The following is an 18,146-nucleotide window of genomic DNA, read 5'->3' on the forward strand; positions in this document are numbered from 1 at the left end:
TATAAAACCACCTGAGTGACTTAGTGTCGGCAACGCAGGCGATGTAGGGGGAAAACGACACATAGGGATTTAGAGCTGCGTCAACAGGGCAGTAGAGAAAGGGAGCAAGTCTTTCATCAGCCAAAATGGAGAAGTGTCAGCTGGAGTCAACTGCCTACTAAATACAACTTTTCATTTGCACCTTCTTAGGCAAAATGAGGATACTTTTAAAAACACCATGAATACAAAATTTTCACTCCAGGTTTTAACAAAAGGTTTTGCTCAGAAAACACACAATTCATGTCAGGCAGTAAACAGCACAAACAATCGTTTATTTCAATAATGCAGTTGTTCATTTCTAAAAAGAGTGTAATTATAACACTGAACAGTCAGTGTTCACGGCTCTGTCCTCCTGTTTCGGGACACAAGACAGTTACATCACATTGATGTTGGAGAAAGTGAATTAGGCACATTGAAAACAAGCGGTTTCGCTGCTCTTACAGATTGTAGCTAAGTTCCTTCCCTTCTTATTGCTGAAAGTTTATCCTCTAATAAGTAATTCCCAAGACATCTTGCAATAGGAAGCATTCATGAATGAATGCATTAATAAATGTTTCCCATTGCAGGGCCCATAGGGAATTCTTTATAATACTTGTAAGGAGTTTACAGACATTCATTAGTTACATAAAAAACCCCAAAATTTGCTTTTTCTGAACATACTACTCTGCCTCTTTTCAAAATATCACAGCAGACAACTAAACGCTAGCACAAAACAGAGCCAATGACCCTGTATGTACTCACCATGTACCACATGCTTGGCCACTTGGGATCATTGAAATAAGTGGATTGGGTACCACCAGGTTTATAATCCCTCTTTATCCTTCTTTTAACCACCTGCTGTTGTATCCACTCCACCTGCCAACCAGGAAAACATATGGTAAATGTTAGGGTTCCATGGAGATTATCAAGAAATGTGTGAAATCTTGGGAAGTTTCCCATTACCATAGTCCAAGACATATTTCATGTTAGAGAGTTCATTTTGGCAGTGGGAACGCACAGCTCACCTTGGCATACTGTTCACTAAGGAATACGTCCAATTTAGTTAGTGCTACAAATCTCCCTGAACTACTTATATACCCTGCTAGAAGAACCTCATTGGTTATTATCTTTTGAATGCCATTATTTCATTATTTTTCACTATTAAGACTAGTGCTTTTTTCAAATTTATAAACTCAGTTACTTTTATAAAACATAACAGTCTATTACAATGACAAATTCATTCATTTTCTGACAGGGTGGGGTTTTTTTCTTTTTCTTTTTTTTTTAAATTTTTATTTGGTTTTTGTTTTGCTTTCTTTTTTTAATTTAATTTAATAACATTCAGAAAAATATTCAAACCTTTTGGTTAACCAATATCTAAATCACCTTCACCACTTAGAGTGAAAAAACAAAATTAAACTGTATTTTTAGCAAAGTGACTCTTTTTCAAGATTCTCTCAGCTAGGCATCCTGGGACTTTATCTTATCATAAGTTCTCCCCAGGGAGAAACAGCTGGGTACTGAGCAACAAGTCAAATTACAACAACAACAACAAAAAAGAGTTTGAAACAGGAAAATAAATGTAAGGGTTAAAAATCTGATTCTGAAAGTTATATTCTTGTCTGTCTGACACCTCTTCAAAGATTCATGACACATCCAGAAAGTGCGACACCAAAAGTGATATCAACCTTAGAGAAGACAGGACTCTGCAGTCATTCTGCATTAGCTATTCTAAATGGGAGCTAGTTTCTATAAATGTAAATAATATAAATTACCCACAGAGAAACACAAGTTATATTTACACACATCTAGCTTTCTGACAGCTCATATTTCTGCTGAATTGTTTCATGGGATATAACTATAAAAATTCAATTCACCTCTCCCCAAGCAAGACAGCCATTTCCTACTAGTAGTCAACTCTGCACCTTTTATTTGTGCTGTTTATGAATAGCTGTGTATGCACACAAACATACAAATACACCAAAGAAGTTCACTTCCAGCTCACGTATTTCTTTGCCACTTGTCAGAGATGGTATTAATGCTTCCCCTTAGCAGGCTAATTTCTCTACTGTACATCCACAAGTCAGCTTCAAATCCTTAGACAGACATAGGTTCATTGACATTAACAAAAATTTTGCTTGAAATCCATACCACGCCTACCTTTGCCACCTCTACCATACCACTCTGGCCTCTACTTCTTGGCCACATGAAAGTACAGGAAGACATCCCTGCATACGGCATGAGAGGATTCCTAGGACATTCCTCATAGAGGTTGGTGAGGTTTCATGACTTTCTTTGTAAAGAAGAAACTAATTTTTCCCCTTCCCGAGAATTAACTTTAGGGTCAAGAGTATTCTTTTAGAGGAGAAATTATGCAGTTTATGAATACTATCAGGTGGAGTTCACACTGAAATCCATTTCTCTGTTAAATCTTCTGGCAAGAATCATAGATCCCTTTCCACTTCTAAGAGAACTGAGAAACTGGATAGTGTGCCTTTCTCTCCTGGTTACTGTGCCCCTCTTTCAGCTCAGGCTGAAATCCATCTTGGAGGATGCCCTCTCAAGAAGCTGAGAGCTGACTGCCCCCTTCAGATCTTACTCGATCCAGAGCGAGGAGCAGGAGCTAATCCGTCTTAGGCACCATTTGATGTAACAAAGTCTGGAGGCCTGTGAGATGCACAGAAAGTATCTGGGCAAAGGCCAAGGGAGGGAGAGCCAAAAGGCTTTGGTAAGCACTAAGCGTTACAGCTGCTTTGAACTGGGATCGACAACCCTCTCAACTACATCTCACCTCCACGAAAAAGGCTGATTTATAACCGACTTACAATGAACCCTACTTCCCTGTCACCTGCTGCTATATATGCTTTCTTTTTCAGACCCTCACAACATTAGCTTGTTTTTCTTCAATATTTCTTTCCTTCTAGTTAGCCCAGACTTCCCAATATATCTGAAGCCAACTGTTATTATTATTTAGCAATCAGTAACAACAAAGCTTCAACAGGTCTGAATAAGCAACCATGGTTTTCAGGGTTTATACAGATCTACCTTCCAAGCTGTATTATGAGATTTGGGTCTCAGTGCTAGAAACAATTTCAGCTGAGTGAGGGGTCTCAGGCTTCTTTGCTGCAAGAGTATTTACTGTCATCTTCACTTATTCTTAGCTGCAGGAATTAATCACATGAGCATGCTACCATGTCAAGGAAGTTGTTTAAGTCGACAAATTTCAACACTGCACAGGCCAAGAGCACACAGAGCCACCATGCAATGACCTTAAAGGTCTTTTCCAACCAAATGATTCTATCATTCTATGCCATGCATGGTAAACTCATTACGAAAACTCAGTTGCATCTTGAGTCTTCACGGAGGAGTTAAAAATGCCTACCACCAACGCAATCTGAGGATCTGATAGTGTCGTCAAAGTATCCACAAAGAAAAAACAATGATAGACTCAGCAGAAGAGGATTAAACTTTCTGCCACTGCTACTCTGATTTAGATGCATAAACATTAATGGAAGAAGGTAGTCACCAACACTAATATTGCCTAGAGGAGCTGTAAATCCCAGGGCATCTAATTTGGCATTAGGGACTCCAGTGCATCAAGGTTCCTATAAGAACTACCATTAGGAACTATGAGGAATTTTTGAAAAACACCTTTATTTTATAAATGGGGCCAGAGGAGTGTAAAATATTCAGGGAGCCCCCGCAACACACAAGTTTAAGAAGAACCTCAACAACGCAATGCCATTTCTATACGGATAAATGAAAGAGGCTTTCCTGACAAGACAAATTGCAAAACTCTTTACTATTCACTGTGCAAATATGTTGTCCCCATTTATTTACTGCCTATTCAGCTGAAAATACCTGCTGACCATTACAAAGACTGAAACATAAAGGCAGCATAGTACTTGTGGAGACTGATACATGCATACACTGATGCCTCAAAACCCCACCCAACTGATTTATTTTCTGTTTCCTTTATTCCAGACAACATTATCGAGAACATTTATCAGACAGTTCTTCAGTCCAAGCAATCATAAACACTGTCTCACTGGAACAAAAGTTTCAGTTTATTTGAACAATAATTTAACACATAAAGAATTTTGTATACATGTGGGTATAAATGTACATGCATACATTTGTACAAGAGCTTGTATCAACTGAGTTAATTTGTAAGCCTGTAGTATAGCACGTGGTTAGATTTTAGTGAGGTATGGATAAATTTTTTTCTGTATCTTGTCTACTGCCTTTTAACAAAAAAAGTAAGTGACTGTACTTCAGATTATGTATCTGTTGCAGGGCCTGCCCCTGTTACATGCTGGATGTTGTCCATAATTCCCATTTCCTCAACTCCTAGCAAAGTTAAGGAAAACATATGAAAGAGTAATTTTGCAGAAGGGCTGTGCAGTTTCCATGATCAGACCCAAAGCCAGAAAAAGAAACTTCTTGTCTTCCCATAAGACCTAATGACAACTTTATGTATGCATAAAATTACTGTAAGTAAAATAGCCATTTGATTTCATACATATACAGAGCAGGGTAAATGGCATGCTTGCCTGAGCATGCATATGGGAAGATAGTGCACGTAGCTCTCTAAAGATGGAATAGCATAGTATAGCATAGAATAGAATAGAATGGACTATTTCAGTTGCAAGGGACTTGCAACAATCATCTATTCCAACTGCCTGAACACTCCAGGGCTCACCAAAAGTTAAAACATGTTATTAAGGGTATTGCCCAAATGCCTCTTGAACACCGACAGCCACAGGGCATTGACTGCCTCTCCGGGAAGGAACAGGTTCCAGTGTTTGACCACCCTTTAAGTAAAGAAATGCTTCCTCATGTCCAGTCCTAAACCTCCTCTGGTGCAGCTTTGAACCACTCCCATGTGTCCTATCACTGGATCCCAGGGAGAAGAGCTCAGCACCTCCCTCTTCTCTCCTCCACAGGAAGCTGTGGAGAGCAATGAGGAGACCCCTCAGCCTCCTCTTCTCCAAGCTAGACAAACCTGGTGTAAAACAGGACTCTAAGCACTACAGATATCCACATCAGTGAAAGGGGGAAGTCAAAATGACCATTCCCAGTCAGTGACTGTGCACTGCTATGAGGGAGATGGTACAGGATGCTAGACACAGTAACCTAAAATGTAACAACATGCCTGATCGTGGTCCTGATTATAGCCTCGTCTGGAAGATTTTTAGTAAACACCTTGTCTGCTTACTAATTGTTTTTATTTTGAGGATGTACTGATACAGCGATCTAGAATATAATTAAAAACATCACAGGAAGACAATTTTCTCATCTGAGAAGTCACCGCATAAAAGTTAGTTTACAGAAAATACCATTGCTATATAAATAGAATAGCTTACTCCACTGAACCATACAGTTTGGGTTTCTTCTCTAATAAGTGAACAGAAAAACTTGCCAGTAGTTCTCGGTTTAAGTTAAATTGTACAATCACTGGTTTATATTAATGAATGCAAGGTCAAGACTGAGCAGTTATTTTAGTATTCTGACATATATTTCCTTTGAGTATTTTATGGGCATTCATCCACGTGTCACTGTCAAATGCCTGGTATATTTCGGATTTGTTTGATTCTGTATGAAAAGAGCTCATTTGTATAAAAATATTTTCTTTTAAAAAGCGTCCACACTTCCTAACCCAAAGGCCTTGAAGGAAAATCTCTGGAGTAATTGATTATACAGATTCCTGTTTCTTACCAAAAGGAGACTCTATGCAAACAATGAGGTGCATTTTAACATTTCCATAAAGTCACACTTACTGAGGGGGAACAGTGCACATTTTCCCATCGACTTCAGCTTTGAAAGTTCCATTTCCTGAATGTCTAGAAATCAAAGCCAAGCCAGATTGGAGACCAAGCTATTTAAAAAAAATCATCATTTCCAGTCTCCTTACTTCAGCACTCACAGGGTTGTCCTGTGCACGATGCAGCTCTTCTTCACAGACTTGGATGGAACAGTGCTATGGCATAAAAGCTGCTCTGAGCTAATTCAAGCATACCACTCTTTTATTCTAAGTACTAAAAATTTTAATGAAATGTTATCTCTGTGTGAAACAAAACTACCTTCTACCATTTTCACTCTCATTGATTTAATAGAATTCTTGGGAAAGGAGCCCCATGTAAGTATGCTGCAGTAAGACCTCCTCCAGTGTAAAAACTGGGAAAAAAAAAAGTTTGAAAAAAGGAAAAAAAAATGAACATGCTTAAAAAAATAATCCACCGATTTATTAAAGCAGTGTCCTTTTTAACATACCAATACTAGACACTCTTGTGAAAGAGTACTTTTTCAAATATATCATGAGAGGGTCTGCTTGAATAAATATTTTCAAAGTGATTGAAAATGTGTCAAGTCCAGTATGTGAAAATGCCATTACTATAAAGCAGAAGTTACAGACAAGCTGAATGTGTAATCATTTCCATTTTGAGGAAAGCATGTGTGGGGAAAAAGCCACCCTAACTCTGAAGTAGTACACGTTTCATTCCAGAATCTATGATTTTTATGTTGCAGAATTAAACATGAAGGTGTGGGTCTTCACTCTGTGATGTAGAGTTGCTGAAGGTGCCACTCCCTAATGTAATTGTGGCTTTATCCCTTGTACTGCCATCACTCACTTCAATCTGTCCTACACCTGTAAGAAGAAATTCTAAGTTCCTGCTCAGATAACAAGAAAGCAGGTGCCACAGGAACACTATAGATTAAAGAGAAAAAGAGAGAGAGACATTGAAAAATATTGCCAAGCAAGCGGTGAATCTGCATGGAGCCAGGACAGAGGAGCAAAAAGAGCAACACTCATCATGTGGCAAGCTGGCACTGGACAGTGTTGCAGCATCTTTAGTTGGAGTTTGTCTACAGAGGAATTGCTCTGCGTGAGCTTCGTCCCTTCCTTTTGGGAAAGTCTCACACTGCACCTGGCATACGTTATCCTTCACTAGCCTCAAGACCCTCAACGCTCACATGCACAAGTTCTGATAGACCTGGCTGGAAAAGGAGAGAAGTGAGGCTGGCACTCTCAGAGACAAAACATGACAGCGTCCTTGGCCCAGAAATAGGCCACAGAAGAAAAACTGTTCTTACAGTTTGTACTGTAGAGGGAAGGGATGCCATCCAGAGGGACCTTGACAGGCTAGAGAGGCGGACCTATGTTAACTGCATGAATATCAACAAGGCCAAGTGTAAGGTCCTGCACATGGGTCAGGGCAATTCCAAACAGGGATACAGGCTGGGTGATGAGGGGATTGAGGGCAGCGCTGCAGAGAAGGACTTGGGGTATTTGTGGATGCAAAACTGAATATGAGCTGGTAATGTGCGCTCACACCTAGAAAGCCAACTGTATCCTGGGCTGCATCAAAAGAAGTGTAGTTAGCAGGTCAAAGGAGGTGATTCTTGCTCTCTGCTCTGCTCTTGTGAGACCCCACCTGGAGTACTGTGTTCAACTCTGGGGTCCTCAGCATAAGAACCTGCTTGAGAAGGTCCAGACAAAGGCCATGAAGATGGTCAGGGTGCCGGAGCATCTCTCATATTAGGACAGGCTAAGAGAGTTGGGGTTGTTTAGCCTAGAAAAGAGAATGCTCCTGGGAAACTTTACAGCAGCCTTCCGGTACTTAAAGGGGACCTACAGGAAAGATGGGGAGGGACTCTTTTATCAGGGAGTGCAGTGATAGGATGGGGGCTAACAGTTTTAAACTGAATGAGGGTAGATTCAGATTAGATATTAGGAAGAAATTCTTTACTGTAAGGGTGGTGAGGTACTGGAACAGGTTACCCAGAGAAGCTGTGGATGCCCTGGAAGTGTTCAAGGCCAGACTGGATGAGGCTTAGAGCAACCTGATCTAGTGGAAGGTATATCTGCCCCTGGCAGGGGGTTTGGAACTAGATGGTCTTTAAGGTCCCTTCCAACCCAAACCATTCTATGATTCTATGGTTCTAACAAAACAGTATGTACCTTAGTTGTCCCATCATGAAATGTCCTGTGACACACGCTCTACTTAAGCATAACATTTGACAACACTCTCTTTTTGCATTTTACATTGTAATGAAAACAAAGAGTCAATACATTTAGGATTAAAATGCATAGGAGGATATACCAATATCCAAGGGCCATATCTTGGTTACTGAACAACTGGGAGCCAAGCCATTACTCAGGAATGCAGGAGGGGTGACTAAGACTGTTGGCACACCTCCTGTTGTCCATGTGCAGGGTCACAAAAGTGAGACCCCCAAAAGTTGGACTATTCAAATGAAGAAGTATTTTGTGGTTTTTTTAAATTATAATTAAACACCAGGTTATTTTCCTAACCTATTGGTATTCTCTGACTCGCAGCAGCCAGTTTGCACCATAAAAACAGATGAAGACAGCTGGGTAAAGTAGCTGTTGACATAGGTCAAGAGCATGGAAAATTATTGCAGATATCATTTCACAAACTGTAGGGGTCTAAAGTTGGGTAAAAAGTCAATGAATCCAGCAGTGCTAAGTGATGCATTCTTGCTGATTGACAAAGTGCTTCTTCAGCAAGGGTCAATGACAATTCACAATCAAAGCAGTTGTCATAATTACACTACACATTCTGAAAAAGCAAGATAAAAAAAGAAACAGATGTTAGGACAGGCTGGAGAGAGAAAAGAAAAGCAGAGGCGGAAAGAAGGCAGCAGAGAATACTTGAAATTACCACTCAAGCCCAAAGAAACACATCTTGCACAACAGCATGGCAAACTACCGCAGTCTCACCTGTGGAACAAAGTCGAGATACAATGCACATTATTCCACCTCATAGCCACAGAAAAGCCAGCCAGTCAGTCCTGATATGAATTAAGTGACTTCCACTTTGCTACATGAGTAATCCATTGTAGCACTACAGCCATACTTCCACATCCATGAGGTCCAATGATCCACAGCTGTGCATTTTAACATCTCTGAAACACCCTTCGCCTTTCCTCTGCACCCTTCTTACCTCCAGCGGTCACAGCTCTTCACAAGTATCAATACACATCAGCCTACAACTGTGTGTTGCCTTCTTCCTGCTTTAGGAGCAGGACTGCAGAGGAGTAAGTTGGGAAGAGCAAAGGGCACAGCCTGGCTAGCGGTGGAGAGGCACAGTCTCTCTGCCCCGACGCAGTTTACTAGCAGACAGAGCTGCTCGGTAGGACAAGCATCACAGCGAAATTCTGGAGAAGTTTAGCGTGTCTGCTCTTGGCCAGGACTCATGTCCCACTGGAAAAGCAGGGAACAATGAAAGGCAAAAAGACCCACATTTTCTCTCCTTGGGGAAGTCTCTGAAGGTTTTCTATTCATAGGTGCGACTGTAGCAACTGCTGAGTGAACATGGCCACAGCCTCTGCCCACCCTCCCCTCTTGTGTGCTGTACCACATCAGACCACAGAGCAGTTCAAAATTACAGGATGAAAATCGCACAACAGCTTTGTGGCAGAGCTGAGAACAAGTTCCAGGGAGCCTGGGCTCCTGCCTGGTGGCTTCCAGCAGCACCAGCCCCAGCTGTCGTAGGCAAAGCGCGTCTCAAGCAGTTGGGCATTTTTCCCTTCCTCAGATCTGAAGTACCCTAACCAGCTCAGATGCTCTGGTTCAGTTTCTAAAATAACTCAGCCTTGGAAAAGCGAGAAAAAAGTCTTTGCTGTACCAGCTTAAAAGCAACTCTTATGTTTATACAAGGCAATTTATCATTTATAGCCACAGGTCATACGACTCACCTCATAACAACTCAAGAGCTACAAGGCAACATGATTCAAAAAGAGCCCTCTAACTGATAGGTCTGCTTGGTACAGTACCAAAAGCTCTACTTACACCATTACATACAACATTAGTATATCTAGTCTCAGGACAATGTAATTGTTTAGAATTTCAACACACCATGAGGATTAGTATTAATATCACTCCAAACACAAACTGATATACCATAACTCCATCTAACTTCGGCTTAAAACTGCATCTTCTTAATAAACTGAAAGGCTGATGCTAAATCCAGTATCCACCAGGGGATAAAACTTTAAGCTCTCTAAACTTAATTAGCTTTGGAGTGTAACATCTGGCAGTTGAAATACCTTGGGTTGTATGTTTATATTATTGCAGCAATTATGATATCTGTTAAAAAAACCTGTAGAAATATCATTTAAGTCCTTCAGACATCTGCACGTGCTAATTTAAGATGGCCTTAAATCATTTACTAAATGACTTCTTAGGAAGACAAATCTCTCCCACAGGGCCAAATTCAAATGTCAAAAATGCCAGTGTAATTCCAAAGGTGTTGATTCAGACAACGGCTTGCCATGGCTTCTATTGCTACAGATATCTACAGCAGTTCAGCAAATCCACTGAGAATTAGTGAAACAGTAAAAGTATTCCATAATTAAGTGATATATAATATCCAACAGTGGCATACTGGTCTTGCCAAAGCAAATACTTCTCCTGGGTAGTCTTCACCAACCAAAACCCCCTTGAAATTGTCCTCGTATGGTATTGTTACTCTCTACAAAGGAAGAAACTATCACCTACTACTCAGTGTATTTCCAGCACTTTTACTTAATGATGCTTTACCAACAAGGAAATCATAAATCTGCCATGGAAAAATTCAGTCACAACACATATACTAAATATCAAATCAAGCATTTTTCTGATCAGAGTACTTTAAACCACAGGAAAAGTTGATCTTGTTTGGTGTGTTTTGACTGTGTCTGTATCGCTACTGTTTAGTGTATCCCTAATCATAAGAAAAGGATCAATTATTTTTTTCCAAACCTACCCTGTTTATACCATAAACTTAGAAGCAGATATTTAGAATTCAGTATTGAGCCAAAACGGCTTATATCAAGCTTCAGTTTTAGAGTTTTGAAATATGAAAAATAATTGGTGTTTGCTCCTTATGGAAGTAACAGTGGCATATTTTACACCACCCCATTTCACTAGTTTTTTGGCATTTTGGATGCCTTTGTAGCACAACTTGATAAATACTCCTATTTCTTTCACAGCCAGCATGTTTGTCTCTGATCTATCACTTCAAATCAAGAGAGGGGAATTGTTAGCAGAGTCTCCTCTGGCACAAGCTGTTCTGGAAAAAAAAAAAAAAAAAAAAAACACCCAAAAAAAAACCAAACCTCAAACAAAAACAGAAAAGGGAAACATCCTGTGTGCTTTTAAGTCATTGCTGGCTTAATCTCCCTTTTCCTCAGCCGGTGACCTAAACTCCAGCATACCTCTTTCTGTCCTGAACTCCAGTCTTGCAGCCAGTGAAGTTTGCTGCTATTAAAGTATTGATTGCTGCAGCTATTAAACATCATCATCATCATCTGAAATAATCTGCAAAGAGCTACCTGTGAAAGACACATACAACCAGCCTGAGGAAACATAGCAGTCCAACCCACCCCAGGCAAATGAAAAGGGACTTAAGTTTCTTTTCCTACATTCAGTAGGCTGAAGAAAAGCAAATGTTTTTTCAACTGAAGCACTATTCCCACACCTCACAAATTGCTGACAGTGCTTCCAGCGAGGCGGAATCTCTCAATTTCTGCATGTCAGACCACATAAAAGCTGGAGTGATGCTTGATTAATGAACCTGTTGGTTACTGCTACTGCTTTTATTTATTTTAAAGCCCTGGCTGAAACAAGGGCAACATCTCAGCTTTGCAACTCCCGAATGGTCCCTGTGCACATTCTAACATTAGAAACGTGCCAAGAACAGTCACTTAGTTATGAATTCATTTCTCTGTGCTCATAATTCACAACACTTGCCATATTATAAATTGAGAAAAAGAAAATAAAGAGCATTATTTCCATGGCTATCATTTATGGGATAGACTTTTCAATTGCATATACTAAAGCTTTTCGTTCTCCAATCAGACCACTTATATGAGGTTGCAGTGTGGTCTCTACAGTCTTGCCAAAATTTCTGTTATCTGTGTTTATGTCATTCGATAGCAATCTTTATGAGGTATTTCTACTTTGTCTTCTGTTGGGATAAAAGGACTTTAAAATGGCCTAATATAAATGTGATTCTTTACATGATTACAGGCTACGAATATTCTCCGTACCAATAAAACCTTTTTTCTTCTGACCAAGACAATCTTCAAATGTGCAAACACACGTTCTGGAGTATACAAACACAAGCTTTGTTTGATACAATCTGGGATGTGCTACAGAAGATGTCTGCTCTTGCCAGGGAAGACATTTCAGGAGCTTCAAAAACTGTAATGGCTTTCATAAACTTTCCTGTTAGTACTACTATTGTACCTCTAATCATCTGTCCAGTTCCTTTACCTGCTGATAGGAGGGACTGAAAGACAAAACTGGAATCTGGTGGATTAACACCACATGTATTATCATCAGACAACAGCTTAAAACCACCTCACTGCATTTCCACTATGTGCCAGGACAGTGTAAAAGTCGAAAGAGATGGTAAGAAATCTCAGTCTCTCTCCAAGGCAACAGTAGTTAAATAACCTAACTGCCTTCTTCAGATTACCTCATCAAAGTGTATTTGGGCTCGTAAAATGACAAGCAAGTTTACCATACATCTGCACTGAGCAGGGTTGCAGATCTCACTGCTAGCTTCCTGCATCCAAATTAAGGGAAGCATGTTGACACAGCAAGGACTCAGGAAAGAAGCCCAAAAATGATGAAAAGAAGAGAAAAACAGATCCACAAGGAAGTGGTTCTAGGAGGTGTTCCCAGCTGAGGAAAGGGAAGTTTACTGCCACTTAGGTCACAGTGTCCTAACACATACGCGGGTCATCAAACTGCTAGAGGGTATTCTTCAGACTCACAGACAGTTGTAAAAACATGAAATGGCTAGAAGTTGAAGCTAGATAACCTCAGATAAAGCAAAAACAGAGCATCTTAAAAACTTCTGGAAAATCTCCATTGCTGGCAGTGTTTTAATTAAAATTGGAGGACTTCTAAAAACTACACTTCAAATAGAAATTAATTCTGGTGAGCCATATGACATCTGGTCAAACATGGTTTGACTGGATGACCACAATGTTTCCTTTTGGTCTTACAGACTATGAGTCTATTGGCAACTGTATTTTGGAGAAATAGTTTCTCAGGAACACCCTGGAGAACAGAAAACTGTTCACAATTCAGAAATTCTAGTTTTATTACATGATCACAGAAAGTTGTTGTAACAGTTACTGGTGAAACAGTGGATTGACTCTGAGTTTGGTAAACATACTTTAAAAGAATTTTTTAATTTGGATCCTTTACAAAAGCAAAGATAAACTGATATTCTGGCCTTTATTTAGAACTTCAGTGTCAATGGGAGCGACAGCATTTCCTCCCCCTCAGAAAGGGGAAAAAATAATGTAAAACAATAATCTAGGTTAAACACAGCTTATGAAAGCAACAGTCAACACACCAATGGATATGACTGCTTTAAGTGGATTATACAGAAAGGATTTAGAATGAGAGTTTTATTTTACTAAAATGTTGTGTTCATAAAATACTCTGCGTGACATCAAGAGAAATACACTTCCATAGAAAAAAATACATAGTACTTGCTGTGTATTTGCCATTTGCAGAAGTTTTTATTCAGCTGTCAGCATTGTCCCCATTTCAGAGATAGGGAGGCAGAAGCGTGAGGGAGCGAAGTCATACGATGATGGCCGCACACGTTCAAGCAGCGCAGCTGTGAACAGGGCATAGATGCCTGGCACGTCCTCTCAGCTGTTAAAACTTGCAGGACGGTGAGGATCTGCTCGAGTGAAACAGATCAGCCAAGGAAAATGAGGGCCTTTCCAATGACACTCAGTTTTTAAAATGATCCTAAAAGAAAGGAGGTTGTTAAACAGAAAATGCTGGGCGGGGGGGTTGTTTTGGGGAGACGTATCTTTCCAGCTCCCTGTCCCTGCCTTTAGTTACCTGTTAATAATGCTAGATATGACAAATTATCTATGTGTACCATGATTTCTTGCTGTTCATAATTTAAAATAGCTGGCTGAGATAACAACGACTAGAATTAAACATGATTGTCTTGCCTGTCAGAAGCAGGCAGACAGATGCATAAAAATGTTGATGCATTACATCAGGAACATACATTAATGAATATCCTGCCTTATAACCAGTATCATCACTATCAGATGAAGCTGGATCCCCTCAAGAAATGGTGTGTAGAAGCTGTTCTGTCACATTCCTAGACAGTCTGCTCTGAGATGCTCCTTTCCAAAACGTGTTTCTTTCAATCTCTCTCTCTCTCCCCTAATATTCTGGCATTTGGCCCCGCAGGGTCAGCTTCTTCCAGAATGGTGTATCTTTTCCTGGTTCAAAACTACTGTCTCTCCACTTCCTCCTCTTCTGACTCCTGATATCCAGTAATTTTATAGCCCAGTAGCCAAAACAGCAATTTGCTATCTCTCTGCCACTAGCAATGGAAACTGACTCTAATGACAGCAAAAGCACACTTAGTATAACACGAGACCATTGCAGCTGTCAGAGCCTCCTGTCTCCCTGGCAAGCTCTTCGAACACAGATTAGCAATGGAAGGACTAGTTCTCCTTATCTTTTTTCAAACATTTAGTCACCCTATCATTTTTCACCTATAAACCCACTTTGCTGCTAAAAAACACAGGAGGATGTACTGCTTTGCTGGACCTGTAAAGAAACTCAAATGTTATTAACACCTACTGGCATCCCTGGACTAAGGATCAACATGTAATTTACTTTATAAACCTCTGCTTTTACATGTTTATAACAGTAGGTAGGTTTAGACTGGATATAAGGAAGAAATTCTTTACAATGAGGGTGGTGAAGCACTGGAATGGGTTGCTCAGAGAGGTGGTGGAGGCCCCATCCCTGGAAACATTCAAGACCAGGTTGGACGGGGCTCTGAGAAACCTGATGTAGTTAGCGGTGTCTCTGCTCACTGCAGGGGGGTTGGACTAGATGACCTCTAGGGGTCCCTTCCAACCCCAAACATTCTATGATTCTAGGATTCTATTCTACAACTGCTATGATGAAATAGTCATCTTACAGGTTTAAATTCCCTCCCCCCCCCCCAGATTTACCTGAAGTGCTTTTGTCATCATTAAGGCTGAGCAAAATCCTTTAGCAGTTTCTAAATTGTGAAAGGAATGTTAACACCCTTTCCCTTTTTAGGCTGCAAATGGATTTTCCTTTTTTTTTTAAATTTAGCATTTGCACTTGCAAAATAAAGCTGCACAAGCCTGTGTGATCTGGCTGCCTATGCATTGTATGTCCCTTGTTAACGGTCTCACTTGGAATGAGGATGAGCACTCCCAGCTTGCATGGGGAAAGCCAACCAGGCAGATGTGCTGTTAAGTAAGAAAGCAACAGCCACATGTTTAGAAATTCTCACAGAGAGGTGCTGAGAAAACCTTATCCCAGAGTGGAGAGATTTTAGAAAGCATTTATATAACTGACGGTACACAAGATTAACCTAATGTTGCCTAATTAAGTTAGCTACACAGCATGCCTCATATACCTTTTACACTCTCAGCAAAAGTGGCTGGGGCCTCTACTGGTCCCTGCTCAAATCAATTGCCAGTTGAAGACTTCCATAGCATGCTGGAGTGCATGCTGCCCAAATAATTTCTCCAGTGTTTACCTCCATGGTTGTGATGCTGAAGTGTCCTCTGATGAAGCAATGGATGGACAGAGGTTTTTCCCTCCTTATCTTTGCTACTTCATTAATATACAGTCAACTTTGCAATTATGATAATCTGAAATGTTCTAATTTCTAAACTATATAAGGTAGGAACCAAAACAAGTATTCACCACTAATTATCTATATCCTAAGTACTTTTATTTTCTAAAGTAAGGTTACAAATGCTAAAGCCAATGTTAAATTTGCAGTTAGGTGTAGTAAGACATTTTTCTGAATTTATCCATTGCAGGGATTAGCATTGTAGCTCCAGTAAAGATCTGTCTGCACAAGAAAATTGTGACCGCTTATCTCATGTGAACAGGTTATATTTAGGCTCTAAAATACCTAAATATAGTTTTTTTGTTGAGCTTCCACTAGTGACAGTGAAGGGAAAACATATACAAAACTTTTTTCCCTAATTTGTCCTCACATTCAAGAAATTTAAAAGGTATGTTACATTTTGAATCTTAAATCTTAAATTGTGAATGTAGCACTGTATAACATTCACTTTCAGAAATACTTGTTCCCTGTACAGCAAAAGTGTCCCCTGAAGGGATTTTTCCTCTTCATCACTGCTAAAGAATATTTCTATGTATTTTTGAAGGTTCCTAAACAAATTCTGTAACAAGAGCTAGACTACATACATTGCCACTGATCCTAACCTCTGGTCAACAGGTTTACTGGAAAGAGAACATATTTTAACAGCAGAACACACACTGACGCAAAAGCCAAGGAGTCCCATTGGCATGAACCTGAGATTCACCAAGTGCAGAGAAGTCAAAGAACACTGTTTCTCAAAAGAAAAATCCCATGTGTTTTTAAACAGCTCTAAGCTAAAATCCAGCTAATTTTTTGACATCTCTAAGACTTACTACGTTCAAGACAGGTGTTGCTCTGCAAAATTCAGAATGGGTTACTTCTTTTTTCCCCCCTCTTGATAGAGCGAGTCCCTTGCAAAGCCTCAGGCTATTTCATATAGGGAGGGTCTTTTGCTTTTGCCTCCTCAAAACCAGAACACTCCAAATACATCAAGCTCAAGAGACTGAAGCAATCTGTCTCATTTTGAATATTCCTGTCTCAGGAGATTTTAGCTACTTCTCTGAAAGATGGCTGAGTCCTTGCCTGCCTCTTTAGTCAGCCAACTTCTTTCTTCTTGACCGTGAACTCCAGAGACCATAATAGCAGCTCTACTGCAATCCCTATAAACTGCGGAGTGCTGGAATGGGATATTTGGCAGCTGGTCTGACACTGGGCTTCTGTGATGTTGCGATAACTTGATAAAAAGGGTGGGGCACTGAAGTTTTTCACAGCATACTACTGGTCAAAATCTTGACCCAGCACCTTGCCATCCTGTGGCCTTTCAATTTGCCTGCCCATCTCATTACCAGCTTAAGAAAATAACGATATGAAAATAGCAAGGGAATGCAATGCTGCTGAATAGTATCTTTTTCATTCCTCAGACCATTTGCTACACTAAGTAACAAGTGAGTCAGCTAAAACCTCTCAACTAATCTCCAATTCTTGCCCAAAAGTTAACAGTGAGATTGTCATTGCCAAGGAGTTCTGTAAAATTACTTGGCAACCAGAAAATTGGAATGTTCTGAAATCTAATATTTCTTTTTAATGTACATGCAATTAGCGATATCAAGGGGACAAAACCCCTTTGAGGCAGGTCCTAACAACTGGGATAATCATGATGAAATGGAAATATAAATGTAGGTAATCAAACACAATAATTTACTTCAAGAAACACTTCCATATTCCCCAACAGTGGATATTTTTCTTTTCTAAAATTATATTACACTGAATTCCTACTGGCTTTTAGTAGAAAACATCACTAGTAAGCTTCAATGATTATTTATTAAGGATTTCCTTAAGTACTAATAGAAAGGTCCGCTATCGCATGTTTACAGAAATAGAATTAGGCAATAACAAAGCTTTTATTCTTCACAAATAAAACTCAGTCCCGTTAATGTTACAATTAACTTCTTTAAATATTTCTACCTATTACAGATAAATGAAGAGAAATTACCATTGTATGACAAAATTTGCTGACTGAAGAACCGTTACCTCCTGTTAACGGCAGCACTGGATTTGGCCAGTACCGTACAAGGGGAAGGCCACATATATTCACATGATACTGTCTGATCATGTTCTGGATTAAGCCTTTGATCTTTAGGTTACAGTCACCCAAACCAGCTTTGAGCTGGTTTTGTATCATTCGCAGACCAAACCCTGTTCCATGTGCTGAAAAGGAACACCAAATTTTAGGTTGCTATTCCTCAGAATGATTAGACATTTCACCCCACCTTCTCAAGTGTTTCAGGTATTGGGTTGGTGCAGACAAGGGATAAACTTGCTACCAAATGTGGCTGCAATTCCACTCCATTATTGTTCTACTCACTGGGGTTTATCACTGTGGTTTTCCTCTAGGTCTAGGTATATTGTGAACTGCAGTCTAGTCCGCACTGGGTCACAAATGAAAATAAGTCTGATGCACCATCA

General features: G+C 39.9%; 1 protein-coding gene across 1 annotated transcript in view; it reads right to left on the minus strand.

The window, feature by feature from the left end:
• PCSK5 (proprotein convertase subtilisin/kexin type 5) overlaps positions 1–18,146 on the minus strand; it is a 254,875-nt gene that overhangs the window by 203,949 nt on the left and 32,780 nt on the right. The window contains exon 3 of the mRNA XM_035891730.1: positions 781–894. Coding sequence (XP_035747623.1) covers positions 781–894 — 114 coding nt within the window. The remainder of the gene's footprint in view (positions 1–780; positions 895–18,146) is intronic.

The sequence above is a fragment of the Egretta garzetta genome, unplaced genomic scaffold (assembly GCF_000687185.1).
Source record: "Egretta garzetta isolate BGI_Z169 unplaced genomic scaffold, ASM68718v1 scaffold353, whole genome shotgun sequence".
Classification (NCBI taxonomy): Eukaryota; Metazoa; Chordata; class Aves; order Pelecaniformes; family Ardeidae; genus Egretta; species Egretta garzetta.